Source organism: Canis aureus, chromosome 12 (assembly GCF_053574225.1).
Source record: "Canis aureus isolate CA01 chromosome 12, VMU_Caureus_v.1.0, whole genome shotgun sequence".
Classification (NCBI taxonomy): Eukaryota; Metazoa; Chordata; class Mammalia; order Carnivora; family Canidae; genus Canis; species Canis aureus.
This window is the reverse complement of record NC_135622.1, coordinates 50,021,104-50,048,183: the sequence shown is the minus strand read 5'-3', so window position 1 is coordinate 50,048,183 and position 27,080 is coordinate 50,021,104. Positions and strand designations below refer to the sequence as shown.

At 37.3% G+C, this 27,080-nt stretch overlaps 1 protein-coding gene across 1 annotated transcript in view; it reads right to left on the bottom strand.

Annotated features, from left to right (window-relative positions):
- The window catches only part of WDR35 (WD repeat domain 35), a 64,710-nt gene that overhangs the window by 27,274 nt on the left and 10,356 nt on the right, over nt 1–27,080 (bottom strand). Inside the window, exons 7-12 of the mRNA XM_077844035.1 lie at nt 26,900–27,065; nt 26,617–26,762; nt 22,169–22,294; nt 18,817–19,002; nt 13,239–13,299; nt 5,673–5,817 (exon numbers count right to left, since the gene is read on the bottom strand). Of these exons, the coding sequence (XP_077700161.1) occupies nt 5,673–5,817; nt 13,239–13,299; nt 18,817–19,002; nt 22,169–22,294; nt 26,617–26,762; nt 26,900–27,065 (830 nt within the window). The remainder of the gene's footprint in view (nt 1–5,672; nt 5,818–13,238; nt 13,300–18,816; nt 19,003–22,168; nt 22,295–26,616; nt 26,763–26,899; nt 27,066–27,080) is intronic.

The following is a 27,080-nucleotide window of genomic DNA, read 5'->3' as shown; positions in this document are numbered from 1 at the left end:
ATTCAATGTCAGAAAGCCAATTCAGAAGCACTATTATACAGCTACTGGTGGCTCTAGAAAAAAGTATAAAGGACTCAAGAGACTTCATGACTGCAGAATTTAGAGCTAATCAGGCAGAAATTAAAAACCAATTGAATGAGATGCAATCCAAACTAGAAGTCCTAACGACGAGGGTTAACGAGGTGGAAGAACGAGTGAGTGACCTAGAAGACAAGTTGACAGCAAAGAGGGAAACTGAGGAAAAAAGAGACAAACAATTAAAAGACCATGAAGATAGATTAAGGGAAATAAACGACAGCCTGAGGAAGAAAAACCTACGTTTAATTGGGGTTCCCGAGGGCGCCGAAAAGGACAGAGGGCCAGAATATGTATTTGAACAAATTCTAGCTGAAAACTTTCCTAATCTGGGAAGGGAAACAGGCATTCAGATCCAGGAAATAGAGAGATCCCCCCCTAAAATCAATAAAAACCGTTCAACACCTCGACATTTAATTGTGAAGCTTGCAAATTCCAAAGATAAGGAGAAGATCCTTAAAGCAGCAAGAGACAAGAAATCCCTGACTTTTATGGGGAGGAGTATTAGGGTAACAGCAGACCTCTCCACAGAGACCTGGCAGGCCAGAAAGGGCTGGCAGGATATATTCAGGGTCCTAAATGAAAAGAACATGCAACCAAGAATACTTTATCCAGCAAGGCTCTCATTCAAAATGGAAGGAGAGATAAAGAGCTTCCAAGACAGGCAGCAACTAAAAGAATATGTGACCTCCAAACCAGCTCTGCAAGAAATTTTAAGGGGGCCTCTTAAAATTCCCCTTTAAGAAGAAGTTCAGTGGAACAGTCCACAAAAACAAAGACTGAATAGATATCATGATGACACTAAACTCATATCTCTCAATAGTAACTCTGAATGTGAACGGGCTTAATGACCCCATCAAAAGGCGCAGGGTTTCAGACTGGATAAAAAAGCAGGACCCATCTATTTGCTGTCTACAAGAGACTCATTTTAGACAGAAGGACACCTACAGCCTGAAAATAAAAGGTTGGAGAACCATTTACCATTCGAATGGTCCTCAAAAGAAAGCAGGGGTAGCCATCCTTATATCAGATAAACTAAAATTTACCCCAAAGACTGTAGTGAGAGATGAAGAGGGACACTATATCATACTTAAAGGATCTATTCAACAAGAGGACTTAACAATCCTCAATATATATGCTCCAAATGTGGGAGCTGCCAAATATATAAATCAATTATTAACCAAAGTGAAGAAATACTTAGATAATAATACACTTATACTTGGTGACTTCAATCTAGCTCTTTCTATACTCGATAGGTCTTCTAAGCAAAACATCTCCAAAGAAACGAGAGCTTTAAATGATACACTGGACCAGATGGATTTCACAGATATCTACAGAACTTTACATCCAAACTCAACTGAATACACATTCTTCTCAAGCGCACATGGAACTTTCTCCAGAATAGACCACATATTGGGTCACAAATCGGGTCTGAACCGATACCAAAAGATTGGGATTGTCCCCTGCATATTCTCGGACCATAATGCCTTGAAATTAGAACTAAATCACAACAAGAAGTTTGGAAGGACCTCAAACACATGGAGGTTAAGGACCATCCTGCTAAAAGATAAAAGGGTCAACCAGGAAATTAAGGAAGAATTAAAAAGATTCATGGAAACTAATGAGAATGAAGATACAACCGTTCAAAATCTTTGGGATGCAGCAAAAGCAGTCCTAAGGGGGAAATACATCGCAATACAAGCATCCATTCAAAAACTGGAAAGAACTCAAATACAAAAGCTAACCTTACACATAAAGGAGCTAGAGAAAAAACAGCAAATAGATCCTACACCCAAGAGAAGAAGGGAGCTAATAAAGATTCGAGCAGAACTCAACGAAATCGAGACCAGAAGAACTGTGGAACAGATCAACAGAACCAGGAGTTGGTTCTTTGAAAGAATTAATAAGATAGATAAACCATTAGCCAGCCTTATTAAAAAGAAGAGAGAGAAGACTCAAATTAATAAAATCATGAATGAGAAAGGAGAGATCACTACCAACACCAAGGAAATACAAACGATTTTAAAAACCTATTATGAACAGCTATACGCCAATAAATTAGGCAATCTAGAAGAAATGGACGCATTCCTGGAAAGCCACAAACTACCAAAACTGGAACAGGAAGAAATAGAAAACCTGAACAGACCAATAACCAGGGAGGAAATTGAAGCAGTCATCAAAAACCTCCCAAGACACAAGAGTCCAGGGCCAGATGGCTTCCCAGGAGAATTTTATCAAACGTTTAAAGAAGAAATCATACCTATTCTCCTAAAGCTGTTTGGAAAGATAGAAAGAGATGGAGTACTTCCAAATTCGTTCTATGAAGCCAGCATCACCTTAATTCCAAAGCCAGACAAAGACCCCGCCAAAAAGGAGAATTACAGACCAATATCCCTGATGAACATGGATGCAAAAATTCTCAACAAGATACTGGCCAATAGGATCCAACAGTACATTAAGAAAATTATTCACCATGACCAAGTAGGATTTATCCCTGGGACACAAGGCTGGTTCAACACCCGTAAAACAATCAATGTGATTCATCATATCAGCAAGAGAAAAACCAAGAACCATATGATCCTCTCACTGGATGCAGAGAAAGCATTTGACAAAATACAGCATCCATTCCTGATCAAAACTCTTCAGAGTGTAGGGATAGAGGGAACATTCCTCGACATCTTAAAAGCCATCTATGAAAAGCCCACAGCAAATATCATTCTCAATGGGGAAGCACTGGGAGCCTTTCCCCTAAGATCAGGAACAAGACAGGGATGTCCACTCTCACCACTGCTGTTCAACATAGTACTGGAAGTCCTAGCCTCAGCAATCAGACAACAAAAAGACATTAAAGGCATTCAAATTGGCAAAGAAGAAGTCAAACTCGCCCTCTTCGCCGATGACATGATACTCTACATAGAAAACCCAAAAGTCTCCACCCCAAGATTGCTAGAACTCATACAGCAATTCGGTAGCGTGGCAGGATACAAAATCAATGCCCAGAAGTCAGTGGCATTTCTATACACTAACAATGAGACTGAAGAAAGAGAAATTAAGGAGTCAATCCCATTTACAATTGCACCCAAAAGCATAAGATACCTAGGAATAAACCTCACCAAAGATGTAAAGGATCTATACCCTCAAAACTATAGAACACTTCTGAAAGAAATTGAGGAAGACACAAAGAGATGGAAAAATATTCCATGCTCATGGATTGGCAGAATTAATATTGTGAAAATGTCAATGTTACCCAGGGCAATATACACGTTTAATGCAATCCCTATCAAAATACCATGGACTTTCTTCAGAGAGTTAGAACAAATTATTTTAAGATTTGTGTGGAATCAGAAAAGACCCCGAATAGCCAGGGGAATTTTAAAAAAGAAAACCATATCTGGGGGCATCACAATGCCAGATTTCAGGTTGTACTACAAAGCTGTGGTCATCAAGACAGTGTGGTACTGGCACAAAAACAGACACATAGATCAGTGGAACAGAATAGAGAATCCAGAAGTGGACCCTGAACTTTATGGGCAACTAATATTCGATAAAGGAGGAAAGACTATCCATTGGAAGAAAGACAGTCTCTTCAATAAATGGTGCTGGGAAAATTGGACATCCACATGCAGAAGAATGAAACTAGACCACTCTCTTTCACCATACACAAAGATAAACTCAAAATGGATGAAAGATCTAAATGTGAGGCAAGATTCCATCAAAATCCTAGAGAAGAACACAGGCAACACCCTTTTTGAACTCGGCCACAGTAACTTCTTGCAAGATACATCCACGAAGGCAAAAGAAACAAAAGCAAAAATGAACTATTGGGACTTCATCAAGATAAGAAGCTTTTGCACAGCAAAGGATACAGTCAACAAAACTCAAAGACAACCTACAGAATGGGAGAAGATATTTGCAAATGACATATCAGATAAAGGGCTAGTTTCCAAGATCTATAAAGAACTTATTAAACTCAACACCAAAGAAACAAACAATCCAATCATGAAATGGGCAAAAGACATGAACAGAAATCTCACAGAAGAAGACATAGACATGGCCAACATGCACATGAGAAAATGCTCTGCATCACTTGCCATCAGGGAACTACAAATCAAAACCACAATGAGATACCACCTCACACCAGTGAGAATGGGAAAAATTAACAAGGCAGGAAACAACAAATGTTGGAGAGGATGTGGAGAAAAGGGAACCCTCTTACACTGTTGGTGGGAATGTGAACTGGTGCAGCCACTGTGGAAAACTGTGTGGAGGTTCCTCAAACAGTTAAAAATATACCTGCCCTACGACCCAGCAATTGCACTGTTGGGGATTTACCCCAAAGATACAAATGCAATGAAACGCTGGGACACCTGCACCCCGATGTTTCTAGCAGCAATGGCCACGATAGCCAAACTGTGGAAGGAGCCTCGGTGTCCAACGAAAGATGAATGGATAAAGAAGATGTGGTTTATGTATACAATGGAATATTACTCAGCTATTAGAAATGACAAATACCCACCATTTGCTTCAACGTGGATGGAACTGGAGGGTATTATGCTGAGTGAAGTAAGTCAGTCGGAGAAGGACAAACATTATATGTTCTCATTCATTTGGGGAATATAAATAATAGTGAAAGGGAAAATAAGGGAAGGGAGAAGAAATGTGTGGGAAATATCAGAAAGGGAGACAGAACATAAAGACTGCTAACTCTGGGAAACGAACTAGGGGTGGTAGAAGGGGAGGAGGGCGGGGGGTGGGAGTGAATGGGTGACGGGCACTGGGTGTTATTCTGTATGTTAGTAAATTGAACACCAATAAAAAAAAATAAATAAATAAATACCAACTGGAAAAAAAAAAAAAAAAAAAAACTGGACTCACCAAGGAAAAAAAAAAAAAAAAAAAAAAAAAAAAAAAAAAAAGAATTATTAGCTTAAAACACTCAACAAAATGCTCTTTTTAAAGGCTTAGGATTACAACAAAAGGGCCAAAAGAGTATCACCAACAGAGACAACAAAACTAACAAAACATAGTAAATGCATCTGCACCCCAGGGAATCCCCCCCATCCTAGCTCCTAACTCCTCAGTGTGGTAGAGACCCCTCTACCATTCAATCCTAGACTCCCTGGAATCCAGGGCAAGACAAGCCAAGTGACCAGTTCACCTCCCTGAAGACCTTCTCCGTATCTAAGAACCTGCCTCCCCTGTGGAGACTGATACTACAATCGCCCCCACCCCTCTAGAAAGACCTATACCACTAACCCATAAGAATGAATTTTAGACATGCAACTGAATAATCATATTTCAAGTATAGCATAATAACCCTAATTTGGTAGGAGTAGATGAGTGAGAATAGCTACTTCCTTATAAAAACACAGATTTCCACTCTTTATCTCCGAGGGCTTTCTTTTATTACACCACACTACTTATCATTTATTTTGATAAATTTAAATAATTTGAAAGATTTTGAAATCAATGGGAAAATATTATTTCTAGTAATCAAAACAATTTACAGTTCTCAAGCATGACAATGTATAATTAACTATGACTGATTTAAATGCGATATGGTCAAGCTACTAAAAACCATGCGTCAAAAGATATACCTTTCTCTCCCTTCCTTTCGAGACCGCGTGATCTGATTAATTTCCAATGCTGTGAGCTTCTTTGCCACACGATATTGCCAGGTATAAAATGCTTCTTTCGAAGCTGCTATCACATGGGTTTTGGTCATTGCAACAAATAATGGTACTATTAAAAAGAGCATTAAAACAATTAGGTTACAGTTACACAGAATAGCAGAATGTTTGTGCTGCAAAGGAATTCAGTGAGCACTGCATTCAACCCCTCATTTCAGACAATATACCTCACACACAGTCTCTGAAATAAAAAAAGAATCAAAAGCTTGCAGAACTATACAAAAACATGTTACATCAAAATGGTTCAAAGACTTAAATGTAAGAGCTAAAACTGTAGAAATCCTAGGAAAAAAAAAAACTCAGGAATAAATTTTGTGACCATGGATTAGGCAAGAGTTTCTTAGATATGACACTGAAAGCACAAGCAACAAAAGAGAAAGTAGATAAAATGGGCTTCATCAAATTAAAAACATTTGTTTCAAAGGACACCATCAAAAAAGTAAAAAGACGACCCACAGAAGAAAATATCTGTAAATCATATATGTGATAAGGAATTGTTTCTAGAATGTGTAAAGAAGTCTTATAATTCAATTAAAAAATGGGCAAAAGATCTGAAAGTCATTTCTCTGACGATATATAAACAGCCACAAGCAAAGGAAAAGATGTTCAATAGCATTAGCCATCAAGCAAATGATGCAAATCAAAACAGCAATGAGCTACTACTTCCCTCCTATTATAATGGCCAGCATCAAAAAGTTAGACAATAATGAGTATTGCCAAGGATGTACACAAATGGTCAGAAAATAAAGTAGTACATCCACTTTGAAAAATAGTTTGGCAGTTTCTCCAAATGTTACATACAGAGTTACCATAGGCCCCATCAACTCCACTCTTAGGTATATACCCAAGAGAAATGAAAACAATGTCACACAAAAGCTCACACACACGTTCAGAACAGCATTGTTCATGACAGCCAAAAAGTGGAAACCGCCCAAATGTCCATTAACGATGAATAGATAAATCAACTCCCACTCCTTCCTCCTGTCTCCACTAGCATTACTGCTTGGTTTGGGCATTTATCCTTCCCTCTGATCTCACATCTTCTATTTCCTCATTAATTTAGAAAAGAAAATTCTCCAAAGTTCCTTTCTAACTTAGGAATATATTCTCCTAACCATATAACTTTTTTTCATGTGTTCTGTTTCTTAAAGAACATTTAATTAAGCTCCTATTACATATTGTTTGATACACAGTCTATCTTTAGGATTACAAAATGGAGGAATAAAGAAGTAAAATAACTTGTCCAAGGTCACAAAACATACTAAACACCATAAAACTAGGCACATATATTCACACAAAATATATAAAAAACAGAAACAAAAAAACCTTCATAAAAGATCATTTTAATACCTATTTTCTAAACTCATGAAGAATCAGAACAGTATAAAATTTATGTTTCATTAAATATTAAGCAAAGTATTCACATGGTTAGAATACAAGAATGCTGTTAATAGCAGCTACCACTTATGGAGTTCTTGCCAGAGTCCAAGTAGATGCTTAAGGCCGACTTAGAAAATGGACAAAGAATTAGAAAACAGACGAGTGATAAAATGTTAATTGAGTATATTAACCAATTTGAGACCAACTTTGAGTCTCAAATCCAAGAATTCCTATATATGCTAAGTAACTTACTATAGTTGAATCGTAAGAAAAAAAATTTTTTCATTAAAATTGTTAAACATTTTTCTATTCAAAACACATACTGATGCTGAACTCTAGAGGGAGCCAGAGCCTTTCCTGTAGGGAACAAGTGGTTGAAAGGCAGTCCTAAAGGACTGGGGAGCGCCTAGTGGGATGAGCGAGCCTGCCAGGCCCAAGCTTTGCTCAGCTTTCTTGGACTCCGTTTTTTCACTGAGTCCTAGTACATTTGTTAAATGTTTAGTAAATTCTAGCATAGATACTCTAATGCTGACTATTCTGCTCGGAGTATGATTTGAAGGAAGCTCACAAAATTTTTAACTATTTTCTAATGAAATATAATTTTTCCTAAGCATATAAAAGCATTCCTCTAACCACTATTTACCTACAACTGTAAATTATATTCATGTTCCTTTCTGATACATCCTAAATAACCACAATAACTAATCGTTAGCCTGATTAATTCAAAATTAAAATGTTTATGGTTCATGGAAAGAGTCAGGCTTTGGGATTCAAGTGACAGGTGCTTGCTTATTAACCTGTGGCCTTATATATATCACTTATTCTCTCTGAACCGCAGTTTATTTACTGTAACTGAATATGATAATAATACCAACCTTATACAGCTGCTTAAAGATTAAAAGAGATAGTAAAAATAAAGCATAGTGTGGTGCCTGGAATAGAATGTTTAATAATCACTTCAAAGCCAATATTTCTTGAATTTAAATATATATGTGTGTATACATACATATATATATATGAGAGGTACATGTAATGATATAGTAATTATAATTACGTAATTATAATACACACACTATATAATTGTATTAATATATAATGAACATACTTCATAGTACCTATTCTCACACACACAACTCTCCATATGGCAAGCATTATTATCCCCATTTAGCAGGTGAAGACACAGAAAGATGCAGGGGTTAAATAACTTGCTAAAGCACACATATGGAAAGTAGAAGGTAGAACACAAGCCCAGTTAATCTGACTCCAGAAGCCATGTCCTTAACCACTATGGCATATAGCTTTTCATTAAGGATTAATAAGTATTAGATGTGGTTACTATTACTGTCTTAACTTTTTATACCTACATAGGTTTTTATAATAAAATCACACACAAACCTACTGGTCAATATAAATGTATCTGAAACATACATTCTTTTGAATCAGTAGGGTAGTAATTTCAGCAAATTCATATAGGTAGATAATTCCATCTACAAAAATTATGCTAGATCTTCATTAAAAGATCTAACCCAATCAGGTGGATTGGTTCTTAGTTTCCTAGAACTAAGCCTCCAAGAAAAAGGTAAGAATGCAAATTTTAACAGAACACTTTAGAAAAAGAACACAACCAGGATAAAAGCACTTCAACTATTCATTATCTGGAAAAAAATTCAAATATTTAGAATTATTATTGGGGAAAAATTATTAAGAAAAAGACAATCTCTTCACCAATGGTGTTGGGAAAATTGAATGGCCACATGCAGAAGAATGAAACTGGACCACTCTTTTATACCATACACAAAAATAAACTCAAAATGGAGGAAAGACCTAAATGTGAGCCAGGAATCCATCAAAATCCTAGAGGAGGGACGCCTAGGTCGCTCAGTAGTTAAGCATCTGCCTTTGGCTCAGGGCGAGATCCTGGGGTCCTGGGATCAAGTCCCGCAGCAGGCTCCTGGTAAGGGGCCTATGTCTCTGCCTCTCTCTGTGTGTCTCTTATGAATAAATAAAATCTTAAAAAAAATAAAAATCCTAGAGGAGAACACAGGCAGCAACCTTTTTGACCTCAGCCACAGCAACTTCTTGCAAGACACATCTATAAAGGCAAGGGAAACAAAAACAGTAATGAACTACTGGGACTTCATCAAGATAAAAAGCTTCTGGGATCCCTGGGTGGCGCAGCGGTTTGGCACCTGCCTTTGGCCCAGGGCGTGATCCTGGAGACCCGGGATCGAATCCCACGTCGGGCTCCCGGTGCATGGAGCCTGCTTCTCCCTCTGCCTGTGTCTCTGCCTCTCTCTCTCTCTCTCTCTCTCTGTGTGACTATCATAAATAAATAAAAATTAAAAAAAAAAAAGATAAAAAGCTTCTGCACAGCAAAGGAAACAGTCAACAAAACTAAAAGCAACCCTCAGAATGGGAGAAGATATTTGCAAATGACGTATCAGATAGAGGGCTACTATCCAAGATCTATAAAGAAATTATCAAACTCAATACCCAAAAAACAAAAAATCCAGTTAAGAAGTGGGCAGAAAACATGAAAAGACATTTCTCCAAAGAAGACCTACAGATGGCCAACAGACACATGAAAGAATCCTCAGCATCGCTCAGCATCAGGAAAATACAAATCAAAACCACAATGAGATACCACTTTACACCAGTCAGAATGGCTAAAATTAACTCAGGAAACAACAGATATTGACAAGGATACAGAGAAAGGGGAACCCTCTTGCACTGTTGGTGGGCATGTAAACTGGTGCGACCACTCTGGAAAGCAGGGTGGAGGTTCCTCAAAAAGTTAAAAATAGAGCTATCTTACAACTCAGCAATTGCACTACTAGGTATTTATTCAAAGGATACAAACATAGTGATTCGAAGGGGCATATGCATCCCAATGTTTATAGCAACACTGTCCAAAATAGCCAAACTATGGAAAGAGCCCAGATGTCCATTAACAGATGAATGGATATAAAAGATGTGGTACTACATACAGAATATTAGCCATCAGAAAGAATGAAATTTTGCCATTTGCAACGGCATGGATAGAACTAGAAGGTATTAGGCTAAGCAAAGTAAGTCAGTCAGAGAAAGACAAATACCACCTGATTTCATTCCTATGGAATTTAAGAAACAAAATAAATGAACATAGGGGAAGGGAAGGAAAAATAAAATAAGATGAAAACTACGAGGGAGGCAAACCGTAAGAGACACTGAACTCTAAGAAACAAACTGAGGGCTGCCGGAGGGGAGGTGGGGGGTATGGGGTAACTGGGTGATGGGCATTAAGGAGGGCACGTGATGTAATGAGCACTGGGTGTTACATGCAACTGATGAATCACTAAATTCTACCTCTGAAACAAATTTGTAAAAAAGAATTATTCTTCCATTAACTGAACTTTGTAACACTGAGAGGTAGTAGTTACTAGCCAAGCAAGGATGTAAAACAATCTAGGAATTCACATATAAGTAAAACCTGCTTATAACAGTTTAACAGAGACCTGAAATAAATGTCTACATCTCTAATGTTCCCCTACTTTCCTACTCATTCATTTCTCAGCCCCTTAAAGAGCTGGTAAACTGAAATTGCACAGACATGTTTTCATCAAATTGCCTTTCTCTACATTATACAGAGTGCATGTGTTAGAGACCATCATTAGAAAGCCACCGACATGCTCCCACCAAAATAGCTAAAGCACAGGCACCTGGTACTTTCCAGGCACTTTCATGCCTTTGGTCCTCTGCAAATGCTGTTTTCTCTCCTTCAAATGTCACCTGAAGAAATAGTTATCCTTCAAAATTCAGCTGCAATGAAACTGTCTCTAAGTAGGAGAGATGTCCCTGATATTCTTACTCACCAACATCCAGTTACCCAATACCCAGCACAAAACCTAGACAGATGGGGAGCAGTGAGCCAGTGTTCAAAAGAGTAACTGTATTTCATTATTTGTGTAGATATCCTACAGGAAGTTTCATAGTCAATTTCTTTTAGCTCCAGATACTTAGTAAGTACAGTACCTGAAACTGACTGAAGGTTTGTTAAATGTATTATCCTCTATTTTCATGATAGAAAATAAATATTTCCCATACATTCAATAAGCATTTGTTATGGGGCAGGCACCATGTTAGGCAAAGGAGATACAGAAATGAATAAGACATAAATCCTTAAGAAGTTCAAAAGCTTGTGGGGAAGATAAACAAGAGAATCAATAATCACGGTGTAGAGTAAAAAGTAGTACTGTGAATAGAAGAGCACCAAAGGTATTTTAAGGGCTCAAAGGAAGAGCATCAAAAAAGGGCACCTACGTCCTCACGTATAGTTCAAGAGTGCCACAAACTAAACTTCTATAATAATGCATAAAGTTCTTTTACAAAGTTTCTATAGAAAAAAAAAGGAAAAAAAAACAAAGTTTCTATAGAGCTTGTCAGGAGGAAGAGTACGTAGCACAACAAAAATTACACTTTCCAGAACAACATCAGTTATATACTTTTTTCATTTTAGCCTCCGGTTCTCATGAAAATTTGGCATACAAAGTGAAAAAAGGAATTTTACAGGATATGTATGAAACAAAAATGTTGAGTCTTTGGCTGGGTTTACTGCAGACCAATGAAAGAACTATTTGTTAAAATTCCAGCCAGTGAGACTGCAAAAAAAAAAAAAAAAAAAAGTTTCGAGACTCAAAAATACAAATAATCATGCCCTCAAGTATTGGCTATTTTATGAAAGTGAAGGGTTGACATCTGGTATGGGGGGAAAAAAAAGACTACCTGTGATTAAAATTTGAGGCTAACCTTATCATCATCATTTTACGTTAAAACTTTTGACATCAAAAGAAAAAGCATATAAAGACTGGCAAAATTTACACCGTAAAGACCATTATGTTTCTAACAGAAGATATTCACGTGACAAGAATCTGTAATAATTTTAAGTGAAGCCTTTAAAAGGAACTCTAACATATACATGTATGCACATCTATAAACATATAAGCATACTATGGTAACAATGAATGTAAGACATGAAGTTGAAAAGTTTCACTATAAAAGTGAATTACCAAGACTCTAAACAGCATAAAATCTTTGAAGCCAGTATTTCTCACATTTGCTTGTATCCCCCAAAGAATTTAGCCAAATATACTTAGAAGACAGACACTAACATTTGATTAACTATGAAATCTAAAAAAAAATAAATTATAAAAAACACTCTCAGATTCAAAAAATAATTCAATGGTTTTTTAGCTTTTGAAATCTAATAATTTTTCTAATACTATATCCAAATAAACTACCACACTTTTAAAAAAATATTACTTTTGGAAGTTGCAGTGCAATGGCAACAAAATATTTAGTAATGATTTTTAACAAAAAAATTTAGGAGTAAGATGTGCAATTTTTTTACTGGTGACTCATAGCTGTTGGCTAGAGAGAATGGTAAATCTAAAGTAATGTCTTCAGAAAACAAAAAGTCAGGAATTTTTAAAAGCTGTCCCTATTAATAGACTGATTTCATTAGAAAAATCTGGAAAGGGCAAATACACTTTTACAAGCAGCTAAAGTGTTTTTATGGAAGAGAGGTATTTACAAGCAGTTTATTAATAATAGAAGTGGTTTAACAGCAAAATGCTTTCTATAATCCTCAGTTTATTACATGCTAATCATTACGCTGCATACCAATTCCTATACAATTATATTTCCCGTTGAAAGCAAATGATGGGGTGGGAGTGAATGGGTGACGGGCACTGGGGGTTATTCTGTATGTTAGTAAATTGAACACCAATAAAAAAAAATAAAATAAAATAAAAAAAAAAAAAAAAGAAAGCAAATGATGGCAGTATAGCAGTTGTGAGATTAGTGGGGCGTTTAGATAGAGTAGCCTTATAATTCACTCTATTAAACAAGATACTTCTGACAGTGAAGTGGAGCATTATTGATAATTTTACCACGATAATAGGCATAAACTGGTGCTCGACTTGTCGAACCAGGAAGAACGGTCATCCTTACTTTAGAGAATACCTTCTTAACTAATAATAATATAGTTAGGTTTTTAAGTTAGTTTTTACATATAAAACTTGACTAAAGACAGAATAGGCATTAACATTTCCTTACCAATATCAATATATTTGGGATCCAAAGGTGTGCCAATAGAATTACAAAGAACTAGCACAAACTGTGAATAAAAAACAAAGAGTTATCAGAACTCCTGCTTCTTTACAATAAAGGAAACAATGCTTAAGATATCATGCTTATCTCTTTAAAGTATCACAACTGGGAAATAACTGATAAAATTGTTAAGTGCAAAGAATATACTCCATAGCATTAAACATAAGGAAACATGAATTAAAATTAAACCAAGGCTGATTCCTCAATATAATGGAATACTGTGGTTTTTAAGAGGCCATCTAAGAAATACAAGTACACTAGCTACTTTTCATTATCTATACTTCTAAAACTCCTGATCACCTGTAACCTCAAAATTCACTTTCATCCTATGATGAGCTATATAAGAACTAATTTAATTTGTTACCGTTGCACCAAATGTTCCCATCTCGTTCTCCTCCTTTGAAGCAATATAAAAATGACATGAGAAATTAAGAAAAAAATCAATTAACTCAGAAAAAACATAATCCAATCTAGTGAAAAATTACTTACAATGCCTACTGGCTAGCACAAACATAATTACCAATAGTTAATATTAGAGAAAACAAGCATAATGCACACTTTACACCATATTATTCTAAAGTGATTTCATTTTTCTTACTGTTAGTCACCTTTTCTATATTTTGTGCTAAAAATACTATTTTACTTAGATGTTCTTCTGATAAGAATAATTATTTTTTTAAAAATAATGATTTTAAATAAACCAATTCTCCATGTACTATTTACATATAGTCTTTTTTCTTTCTTTTTTTTTCTTTTTTCTTTTTTCTTTTTTCTTTTTTCAGCTTCTCAAGTAAAACTTCTTTAATGTCATAAATATAAACTAAATGAATCTTCATGGACTATTGATGGGAATGCAAACTGGTACGGCCACTGTGAAAAATAGTATGGAAGTTCCTCAAAAACTTAAAAATAGAACCACCCTATGATCCGGGAATCACACTACTGAGTATTTACCCCAAAAATACAAAAACACTAATTCAAAGGGATACATGCACCCCTATGTTTACCTCAGCATTATTTACAGTAGCTAAACTACGGAAGCAGCCCAAGTCTCTATCCAATAGATGAATTGATAAAGACAATGTGGTATATAGATATATACAATGGAATATTATTCAGCCATAAAAAAGAATGAAGTCTTGTCATTTGCAACAACATGGATGGAGCTAAAGAGTATTATGCTAAGCAACACATAAGTCAGAGAAAGACAAATACCGTATGATCTCATTCATATGTGGAATTTCAGAAACAAAACAATTTAGCAAAGAAAAAAAAAAAGAGAGAGAGACTAACCAAGAAATAGAATCTTAACCATGGAGAACAAACTGATGATTACCAGAGGGGAAGGAGGGTGGGGGAACGGGTGAAATAGATGATGGGGGTTAAGAGTACACTTATCGTAATAAGCACTGAGTCATGCATAGAATTGTTGAATCTCACTATACTGTATACCTGAAACTAATATAACACTGTATATTAATAATGCTGGAATTAAAGTTAAAAATTTAGAGGCTCCTGGGTGGCTCAGTCGGTTGAGCATCTGACTCCTGATTGGGGCTATGGTCATGATCTCAGGGTGCTGAAGTCAAGCCCCACACTGGGCTCCATGCTGAGAGTAGAGTCTCCTTGAGATTCTCTCCTTCTCCCTTTGCCCCTCCCCCCTGCTCACATGTAGGCACACATACTTCTCTCTCCCTAAAAATAAATAAAATCTTTTTTAAAAAATTAAAAAATTAGGGATCCCTGGGTGGCGCAGCGGTTTGGCGCCTGTCTTTGGCCCAGGGGACCCGGGATTGAATCCCACGTCAGGCTCCCAGTGCATGGAGCCTGCTTCTCCCTCTGCCTATGTCTCTGCCCCTCTCTCTCTCTCTCTCTCTGTATGACGATCATAAATAAATTTAAAAAATAATAAAAAATAAAAAATTAATAAAAATAAAAATCAAAAAGTAAAATTAAAATGTTATGAAAAATAGAAAAATGTTTTAAAATTTCTTTAAACTAAATGACAAAAATTATACTGAAATATAATTTACTCTTCCACTACTTAAAATAAGCTGATTTACTGCCACAAAATATATATCACAAGTAACTTGTATTTTCTAATCCACATATAATCTACATGCTCAAGGTTAATGGATGAAGTAGTTCTATAAGATTTCTTATTAAAAATAGAGATTCCGGGCAGCCCCGGTGGCGCAGTGGTTTAGCGCCGCCTGCAGCCAAGGGCGTGATCCTGGAGACCTGGGATCGAGTCCCACATCAGGCTCCCTGCATGGTGCTTGCTTCTCCCTCTGCCTGTGTCTCTGCCCCTCTCTGTAGCTGTGTCTCTATGAATAAATAAATTTTTAAAAAATAATAATAAAAATAAATAAATAAATAAATAAATAAAAATATAGATTCCCATCTAACTTACCATTTTCTGCTCCCTGAAGCAACCACTTTCAGATCCTTTAACTCAACTTTTTGGTATTTACCTCCACAATCCTAAGTAATGTGTTCACGATGGTACTTCTTATTTTATTGTTTCAATCTGGGATATTCTCTACTGACTTCCCACTATCACAGAGAGGTATGTAACTCTCTTTCAGCCCCATTCCCAGCCTCCCATCACACAGGGGGCACACTTCCATCCCTCCAGCTTTCCACTTACAATTTTGTTAGATCAGAATTTTAGGAGTTAATATGGTCATTATGCCCCAGATAAAAGGGTTTTTCGATTAAATAATCCATGTAATCAAAAAATTCATTAAAAAAACATCATTTTAACTACGTAAGAGCTATTCAAAGCTGAGTTATAAGCACACCCCGATTTACTCTCCTTTCAAGCGCATTTTGCTTTCCCTATGGTTGGTAATTGTCTTTATTTTTTCCCTTTGCTTAGTTCCTCTGTATTCCTTACTGCCTCAAGTTCCCAGTTGCCTCCCAGGTATGTATGTCTCCTCTCAAGGGTTCAATCACATTAAGTCTTTTATTAACATCATCTGGAGTTTCCTTTGGAGCCATGTGACTACTGTCATCCGATGGTGCCCGAGGCATGCCGCACCCTGTCAGTTGGTACCCTCTTCACCACTGTTGTTGGGTTATCCAGTTTCTTCCTCTCTCTTGGCCCAGGCCTCATTTTGGTTGGCCATATCCGGAAGTAACTATCTAAGATAAGAAAGCTTGGAAGGTAAATTTTTGGTGACCTTGTACATCTAAAAATGCCTTTCTCCTGCCTTCATTTTATTTTATTTTCTTCACACAACACAGAAAGCTTTATTCATCCTCACTGTTCCAGAGAAAAGCAGGCTCACTTTAGTGTGCTGTCGTCTTGGGCTTCGGCCAGGTGTCTCTTATCAACCCATTGCTGTTTGTCCTGCTCCTTTTGCTCCTCAGCTGCTCTTCTTTCCTCTTCTGCCGGAGGCTTCAGGTAACTTGAGCCTGGCTCCATAGGTGACACTGAGAAACAGGCGGAGTAGTGGCCAAGCTTGATGAGCACAGAGACCTACACCAGTGACGCCACCGTGTCCATAACCTTCATGCCGGAAGCAAAATCTGTCTCCTACCTTCATTGTAATTCATAGTTGGCTTATGATAAGGAATTCAACATGAGAAATCACTGTCCCTCAAAATTTCAAAAACAATTCTCCGAAGTATTGCTGTTGAGAAGTTGAATGACTCTATGAAGTCTGTTTTTCGGAAAGCTTATAGGATCTTTTCATCCCTAGTGTTCTAAAATTTCACAGTGATATGCCTCGATGTGGACATATTTTTTACTCACTAAGCTAGGCACTGTCAATCTAGAAACTCAAGGGAAATTTTCTTGAATATTTTCTTCAGAATTACTCTCCTTCACTTTGCCTGTTCACTGAATTTCCAAGGCTGGGCCTCTGATTTTATCTGTTCACTCCTGTTTCCACTTCCTTGCCTTCTTGTTCCACTTTACAGGAGTTTTTCCTTCATTTTATCTTCTAACTCCTCTACCAAATTTTTCATTGCTGTTATCATTTTTGTAATTCCCAATTATCATTTTGAACTTCCTTTTCTATAGCATCCCTTCCTTCTTTTTTGGATGTAGTATCTCATAACTCTAGAAAGAGAATTTGAAATGATTCTTCTGCATTATTCCTCTCCCTGCATTAGTCTCTGCATCCTCCCAATTCTTTTCCCCTGGTGTTTATTTCTTTGTGTCTGTTAAACGAAATGCTTTTCTCAAATGTCTGACAATCTTTGCCTATCTGCTTCTATTTAAGAGTATGACACTAAGGGGTGCCTGGATGGCTTAGATGGTTAAAGTATCTGCCTTCGGCTCAAGCCCCACATAGTGCTCTCAATTCAGCAGGGAGTCTGCTTTTCCTTCTCGCTTTGCTGTTCCCCCTGCTTGTCTCTATCAAATAAATAAATAAATAAATAAATAAATAAATAATCTTAAAAAAAAAAGAAAGTAAGACATTGAAAAGCTGTTTGGAATCTATTTGTTTATGGGTGAGCCCCATGACTCTGGTCTTCATAGTAAGGTGACAGGGCAGGGATCTTTCCAGGGGGACTCCTCAGGAGTAACTTTAAGAGGTCTTTTCTCTTGAATTGGTCAGATTATCTAAATAGGACTCTTTACATGCCTTTTTTTTTTTTTTTTTTTCTCCTTTTTGCATAAGCCCTGGTACTTCCAAATTGTTTTTCCATTTGATTCTTTCTCCTACCAGGTACCATTAAGTCCTGTGTCTCTTTGGGATTCTGGGATAAAAACTGGTTAATTCTTTGCCTTCTCCATTGATGACTTAGGATTCAGCTTTCTTAGGTCTGCTAAGGTAATTACCACTAATCCACCTTCTCTTTAACCTCTGAAAGTATGCTGCCATTTCCTCTCCCTTTCTGGTCCCTATGGGCTTATGAGTTTTTTTTTTTTTAAATACCTTTACTGTTGTTTTAGTGAGTTTTAGGAGAGAACAGAGCCAAAGGTGGCTGTTCAGATGGCCACCTTAAACTAAAAACTCTTTATTTTTAATAAGATAAAATAATTTATAAACTGGCCAAGGACAATGGTAAGCCTTTTTTGAAAAATTTATGATTCTGCAAATATTTAAATTGTTACCATACTTTTTTAAAAGGTATTATTTACATTATTTATTTTCTACTCTGAGACATTGATTTTTAAAGCAATGTAACTCCAAGTAAAAGTATATTTCTCCACATCAAAGCTACCCCAGGTGTTATAATGGTTATCGTTACATAATTTCTTGAGATGTCTGGATATTCATTTTTTCTGCAGAATTTTAACTTAGCAAAGGATTATCACATTTTAAATATATTTCAGAGGCAAAAAGCTACTGTATTCAGCCACTCAATATGAAATGCTAATGGATTAGCTGATTGGAGAAAAAAGTACAGGATAAAGAACCAACGGAGTCACATAATTTTCCAAAACAGAGGTCTAGGCAAGCCTGGCCAGTAGACCCAATACTCTGTGGTACCTACCTGTACAGAAGCTATGCTTGAGAAGGTAAAAGTTAACCCATCTCAGCTTTAACATATAAAGAACACCTACCTGAGGATGATTTTCATCAGCTTTTGTAGCCAAAATGCAGAAATCTCCACAGGTAGTAATAGAAAGGAGACTCTTCACATATTTCACATATTTCTCATTGTTTTTTGTATCCCAAAAGATAACACAATACTCTGGACGATCAGGTCGGGTATAAGCATAAACTACAGTATTTGAACAATAGCCCCACTAGGAAGAAAGGAAGATGCAAAGAACAGGAGGGAAGAAGAGAGGGAGAGAGAGAGAAAGAGACAATATTTAACACGGGGAAAGAAAAATCTTACTGTATACCATAAATATGTGGTTTTTGGGTGCTGACAAAATATCTTCTTCAGGAATATAAGACAGAACATTATACAAGACAATACAAGACAGAATATAGGACTGAACATTCAGCCTACTACCTTCTCTCACTAAAATAACCAAAAAAATCTAATATTAATAATACAGTTGTCAAACAAAGAATGTACTGCAAAGATCAATTTAGTTTAACTTTCCTTATTTTCATTTATGAGATTTAAGCTTCAGTGGTAAAAATGTCAGTCATTAACAGCAGCATGGGGGACAGCAGGATGACTGGTCCCTAGAAAGTTTAAATCCTAGGCCCCCAAGCCAAAATTCAAAAACAGATTCTTTGCTTTTTCTCCCATCCACATTTTCTACATTTGTTTTCACCAGAGTAACACATGCACATAGCTTAGAGTTAAATAATTCTATATGGCTTATTTAAAACAAATATAAAATGCAGACCCCACTGACTAATTTCCTCCCAGGGAGAGCCATGAACAACTCTGAGCTTCGACTATTTTGTTATTTACCTCCGTATCACATATGTATTGATTGTGGAACTTAGAGAACTTAATGGAACTTTTTTCTCTGGGGCTAACTCTCCCAATATATTCATATGTAATTGTGAATAAATCAATATTCGGAATTGATATTATCATGACTGAGTTTATTATTCAAAACTAAGGCATATTTCCTTTTATACTATGAGTACCTTCTAAAATAAATTTTTACTTTAAAATAGTTTTAGATTTATACAAAGTTACAATGACAGGGATGCCCAGGTGGCTTAATCAGTTAAGCCTCTGACTATGTCAGCTCAGGTAGTGACCTCAGGGTTGTGAGATTGAGCCCCGTGTTGGGCTCCACGCTGAGCATGGAGACTGCTTAAGATTCTCTCTCCCCCTCTCCCTATGTATCCCCACATCCCTGCTTCTGCATGTGCTCTCTCTAAAAAAAATTTAAAAAGACAAAAGTTACGAAGATAAGAGACAGTTCCCTATACTGCTCTCCCATTTTCCCCTATTATTAACATCTTACACTACCATGGTACATTTGTCACAACTAAGAAACCAGGACTGATCCAGTCTTATTAACTAAACTCCACACTGTGTTTGGATTTCATTAGTTTTTCCCTATTGTCTTTTTTCTCTCCCAGAATCCTATTTGGGATGCATTATATTTAGTAGTCATATCTCCTCAGACTCCACTGGAATGTGATAACTTTTAGTCTTTCCTTATTTTTAATGACCTAAATGGTTTTAAGGAGCCCTGGTCAGATTAGGTATTTTGTGGAATGTCCTTCAATTTGTCTGATGTTTTTCTCCTGCTCAGATTAGGATTATCAGTTTTCAGGGAGACCACCACAGAAGTGAAGAGCTCTTCTCATGCACCGCATGAGGGGGTACATGATATCTGTATGATACCACTGATGATGCCAGCCTTGATCACCTGGACAAGGTGGTATCTGCTAGGTCTCTCCACTATAAAGTGACTTTCTTTTTCCCCTTTTCTGCTCTTCAGAAGTGAGTCACTAAATGCAACTCCCATTCAAGTGAGGGAAGCAGAGTATCAGCTGGGGTAGTAGTATTGAAGTAATTCGAATACTTCTGTAAGGAATATTGGTCTCTTCTCCCCCATTTATTTAGTTTATTTTAGATCAGTTTTTGCTCATGAGCATTTATTTTATAATGTGAGTTACAATCCAATACTACATCATTTATATTCTTGCTCAAATTGTTCTAGTTTGGGATCCCTGGGTGGCGCAGCAGTTTGGCGCCTGCCTTTGGCCCGGGGCGCAATCCTGGAGACCCGGGATAGAATCCCACATCAGGCTCCCGGTGCATGGAGCCTGCTTCTCCCTCTGCCTGTGTCTCTGCCTCTCTCTCTCTCTCTCTCTCTCTCCCGGTGCATGGAGCCTGCTTCTCCCTCTGCCTGTGTCTCTGCCTCTCTCTCTCTCTCTCTCTCTCTGTGTGTGTGTGTGTGACTGTCATAAATAAATAAAAATATAAAAAAAAAGATTAAAAAGAAAATTGTTCTAGTTTTGGCCTTCAGGAACTCTTCCAGGTAAGCCCCATCCTTTTGTGTTTTGAGCACTTCCTTACTTTCTGGCACTATCAGAGGCTCCAGGCTCATCATGTATTTTTCCCACCTTACCCCTAAAATCAGACAGTTCTCCAAGGTGTTTTGCCTTTTAAAAATGAAGTAAGTTTTTCATAACAAATATTCTTAGTAGTTTACCAGATTAATTAATCTCATTCTTCCAAACCTGTTTTGGGTCAAATGTTAAATTTAAGATAAAATATTGCTTAGTATTATGCTGCTTATTCTCATTTTCCCCTTTTGATCTATTCTCTGCCTTTCTTTACCCTGCTCTCTTCCCTGAAGACTAACTTCTGTGAACTCCATCATGTGGGCCTACCTTGCCTTCTGGTTTCCCACTGGGTCTGGCCAATAGAAGGCACCAGAGCAGGTAGAGAGATGGGCTGAAGTATTTCTTCCCCAGAGCTCTTTCTACTCAGCAAGCCGGCAGAGGCTGTGCTCCCACAGGATAATCTCTCTTGCATAGCCACAGCTCTAGTGGGTTCCAAGAACAATACTTCTTTATCTTGCCCACTGTTGCCAATCATTGGATGCCTGTACTGTCATCCCTTACTGGACCCCTTAAGCCTGCTTGTACCTTTGTAATAAACCCTACATCAATCTCTTTTCAATTATTCTTTTGAGTATGCTGAGCCTGAGTTTTCTGGTTCTAAAGTCTTCCTACTGGGACGCCTGGGTGGCTCAATGGTTGAGCATCTGCCTTCAGCTCAGGGCACAATCCTGAGGTCCAGGGATCAAGTCCCACATCCGGCTCCCCAGGGGAGCCTTCTTCTCCCTCTGTCTCTCTCATGAATAAATAAAATCTTTAAAAAAATCAAGTCTTCACAGTAAAAACACCTCCTTTCATCTGATTTCTAAAATAAAGTGGCTATGAATACAGGCAGAAAATATACATTATACTTTGAGCGATAACAAAATTATTTAGTAAATACAGCTTTTTTTTTTAACAATTGCTCACAATACTCACCTTATAATCAGGCCGAATATTTGCAAAATATATAAAAGAATCAACAGCTAGTGCAATTTTCAGTCCTCCTCCTTCCCAAGACAGTGCAGACATTTGCTTTCCAGGAACTTTCAAAGTACCCAAATGCTGAAAAAAATAATTATACTTAGCCTAAAGAATCACAATTAAATAAAATAAACATTGCCAATCACTTCATAGAGATCAGAGGTGGTATAAAAATTATTTTGTGAAAGGTTACTACTCACTTTAAAATTATTTTCCTTGAATTTTTATAATGAAAAACATACATTATAGGAGAAATTTACGAACAAAAGTGAAAGAATTCAGTATCTAATTTCATCAAATCTAAGAAGCCTGAGATCTAAATATGCATCTTTATGTACAACTCAGGAAAGAATAAGACACATTGTTAATTAAAATAGGTTAACTTTGATTACAGGATTCATCCCAATTTTGAGTTGTAAAAAATTCTGTGTCTTGGGAGCACGTGGCTGGCTCAGTCAGTGGTTGTGAATTTGAGCCCCATGTTGGGTGTAGAGATTACTTAAAAATAAAATCTTTAAAAAAAATTGTGCCTCTTGGAATGAATGAAGCATTGTGGTAGAATAAATGCAATCTTTAGTCTGACCTCTCTTTCAACCCCTGCAGCCAACTGGTCACGAAGGCTTACTGCTTTCACTCCCATCTACCCTCCACTGCCTCTGCCTCCTTTCCTGAATGAACTATGGTAATGGTCTAACTGCAATTTTTACCTTTCATCTCTTTTCTCATTCCCAGCCTCTTTCCATACCTTTAGCAGGGTATACAATGCCTCTTGCCATGTGGCCCAAAACTATACTCTTTACCTCAGTACTTACTATTTAGCCATAATCCTGCATCCTCCCTCATGAAAATGTTACTGTGCCTCTAAACCTTTGGCCCAGATAATATATCTCTTCTGCTTGAGATCTTCCTTCCCTCTCCCCATGCCTCTCTGGCCTTACTCTACCTCCTGCATCCTGGTCTCCATCCTCCAAGACACAACCTTAATATTGTTTCCTGCCTTCTCCCTCCTTCTATGGGTCCAAAGAATTCAGAGAGTGAGCTACCTGAGAGCTCTAACTTCATCATATTCACATTTATGTCCCTATCCCTTCATGGACTGCTTGGCAAACAGGTACTCAGTAAATATCTACTAAGTAAATAAATGTATCCTGCATTCAAGCTAATGTCTTTATATATGAAGACATGCTACATACTTTTAATTACAACCATACCAAACCAACTTACACTTTTCAATTCAATATAGCCCATTTTATGGCTAAATTAACAAATGAATAAGTTAATACAAAGACATTTTAATGTGGCCATAAAAAGAAAATATTGCAAGTCTATGCTTTTGGGACAGACCAAAGAAGTTTAACAAATTGTTCTGGGGTGTCCCTTGTTCTTAAGCAGATACACTCGAAAGTCAGATTTAATGTATTAAACTCCATGTTGCCAGGGAAACTGATGAGGGGTTAAAAATGTTTTAACCTAGGAGGGTCCATTCTATCTGTCCTGTTGCCTGTATGAAATCAAAGGGAGAAGACAGGCTCTCACAAGCAGCACTCCTGGTATCAAGGGCCCACCCTAGAAGAATAAGGCCATCTCCCAACTCTGCAAGCCAGCCAGGTGATGGCAGCAGCAACGAGAGAAAACCCACGTTGTAGTTAAGCATTCACTCACTAAGCACTGGATTAGGCATTTCCTCATTGTTATCTCCCGTAATTTTTATAATAGTGCCATGAGGTGTTACCTTTATTTCAGAACATAAGTAAACTGAGTCTCAGGGGTGAAATAAGTTCTCCTAGTGAGACAACACTGAGGAAATAGAATTCAAAGCCAAAACCAGGCCAACTTGACTACAAACGCATGTTCTGTTATCCCCTTCCCTGGCTAAGACTACAGGGTAAGAGCCAGAAGACTCAAGCCTTCTGAATCAAAAATAAATGCTTCCCTGAGGTTCCCTTAGGTTTAAATTTTAGATAATGTCCTTCCAAGTTACCTTCCTGATCTTAATAACATAAATCCAAAATAAGTCCCCCATATACTCACTCATTCAAAAAAATACTCAGCAACTAATTATACATTGAGGAACTATGCTAGATACCTTCAATCACAACCAAACCAACTTACAGTTTTCAATTTAACACATAACACTGTTTTGCAAGATAAAACAAGGAGGCCTTAGAATCCATGTTTTTCTACTTAAAGAAGGTTGAACTAAGAAAAATAAGCAGATAAAATAATATAATAAATAAGCCAGTGGTTGACAAAAATTACCAATAAAGAACATGAATTAAGAACAAATTTGGATTCTTAATAGTTAGGAACCTTGAGAACTGTATTTCTGTTTTTACTTGGCTTCTTTTTTTTTTTAAAGATTTATTTATTCATGAGAGACACAGAGAGGGAGAGGGGCAGAGACACAGGCAGAGGGAGAAGCAGGCTCCATGCAGGGAGCCCAACATGGGACTCGATCCTGGGTCTCCAGGATCACGCCCTGGTCTGAAGGTGGCACTAAACCACTGAGCCACCCGGACTGCCCTTCCTTGGCTTTTAACATCTATCAGAAATATCATTAACTAGCACGTACAATCTGTTCTCTACATCACATTCAACTGGGTATTCTGAGATACTGATTCAAAAGCACAAGCTGATACTATTTCTTACCATCAGAGAAATTACTAAAATGTATTTTAAAATATTAAAACAACCGGGTAAGGCTTTTCTGTAGCAAAAACACATATTATTCAAGTCTGTGATGAATTTGTAAAAAAACAACAGGGACCAAATAGAGTCTAGAGACAGAAAATAAAATTGGTAAAAAGTTATCAAGTTTAGTTACTAATAAGTTCTCACTTTCTAAATTCTTTAAAATTCACAATATATTAATTCTCCTATTGGATATTTTCCACTACTACTTCAATAAAATTCTTCTTAAAAACTAAATTCCTTAGAGGTGCCTGGGTGGCTCAGCAGGTTAATCAACTGACTTGGTTTCTACTCGGGTCATGATCTCAGGTTCCTAAGAGAGAGCCCAGGACTGGGCTCTGCAGTCAGCAAGGAGTCTGCTTGTCCCTCTCCCTTCCCTTTCGCCTCTCCCCTTCTGCAGAGGCCACACTCTCAAATAAATGAACAAAATCTTAAAATATTAATAATACTACTGAGAAGGATAACACATGCATTTATTAAAACAATGCTTGTATTTTAACATAGCATCACCTAAGATTAGTTATTAAGGTAGACTTTCTTAAAATAGTTGGTTATTCTTCAACAAATTAAAACTATTAGAAGTCTGAAGGAGGGAGGGGTGCCTGGGTGGCTCAGCTGGTTAAGTGTCCAACTGGTGATTTCAGCTCAAGTCATGATCTTATGTATCTTGGGATCAAGTCCCACATCAGGCTCCGAGCTCAAGGAAGTCGGCTTGGAATTCCATTCCTCTCCGTCTGCCCCTCTCCCTCCTTGCTCTCTCCTCTCTCCCTTTCCCTCCCTCTCTCTCTCAAATAAATAAATAAAGTCTTTTAAAAAAAAAAAAAAGAAGTCTTAAGGAGGGAGAGACAGATATGTTGTGTTTAATATCTATGTAGATTTAATATATCACAATAAAATCCAAAATATTAAGCTGAAACTAAATTCCATTAAAACCAACTTGAAAATCAGCTGGGGGCAGGCTGGGGGCGCTCAGCAGTTTAGCGCTGCCTTCAGCCCAGGGCCTGATCCTGGAGACCCAGGATCAAGTCCCGCGTCAGGTTCCCTGCATGAAGCCTGCTTCTCCCTCTGCCTGTGTCTCTGCCTCTCTCTCTCTCTGTGTCTCTCATGAATAAATAAATAAAATCTTTAAAAAAAAAAGAAAACCAAACAAATAAAATTGTTAAAAGTTATTTGTGTTCCCTTTCTGAAAAAAAAAAAAAAAAAGAAAACCAGCTGGGAAAAAGAGATGCACATTCAGATCACAGAGAAAATAACTCCTGCACAGTGATTTCTTAGGTGAAACAGCTCATTTTCTAAATGCACAGAGTACAAACTAAATTCCGTGATAAAATACAACTATCAAGACTTACAAGTGAGGATATTACTCAAAGACAAGATTCCTAATATTCCAACATTTTTACCCAAAATGTCCCTTTTCGGGATCCCTGGGTGGCGCAGCGGTTTGGCGCCTGCCTTTGGCCCAGGGCGCGATCCTGGAGACCCGGGATCGAATCCCATGTCGGGTTCCCGGTGCATGGAGCCTGCTTCTCCCTCTGCCTGTGTCTCTGCCTCTTTCCCTCTTTCTCTCTCTCTCTCTCTCTCTGTGTGACCATCATAAATAAATAAAAATTTTTAAAAAAAATGTCCCTTTTCAAAAATGTGACAAGTTTACACCTCTTCCTCCATTCTTTCTTCCCCTACCTTACTGCACAGAAAAGAAAAAAGACATTTACCTCACCAAATGGAGTGTAAAACTGCACAGTGTTTACATCTTTATCCTGAGTGACAACCTTCTGGGAGCCTGCCACAGCTAACACGCTGCCAATGTGGTTCCACTGGATACTCACCACATACATGCCAGTGTCAATTAAAACAGGATCTAGTCAAAAAAGAAAAAAAAAAGTGAGATTAGCTATGGCAAAATAATTAGCCTACAGAATTTTATAATCTTCAGAACAATTGAAAGATATTTTGTAAGTTCTCTACCCTAAAAAAAGAGAAAGAAAAATTACATACTTTGGTCATTCTCATGTCTCATGATTTGGCACCTCCCATTGTCAAAACAAATAGCAAGGCAGGGGCAATCTGGCTCCACATAACCTTCTGTGCCGTGGTACCAATGAATTCCAGCAATACTGATTGCTCCAGTGACATTCACCAAGCAATTCAGTTTCATTTTCATCTAAAGAGAATCAGT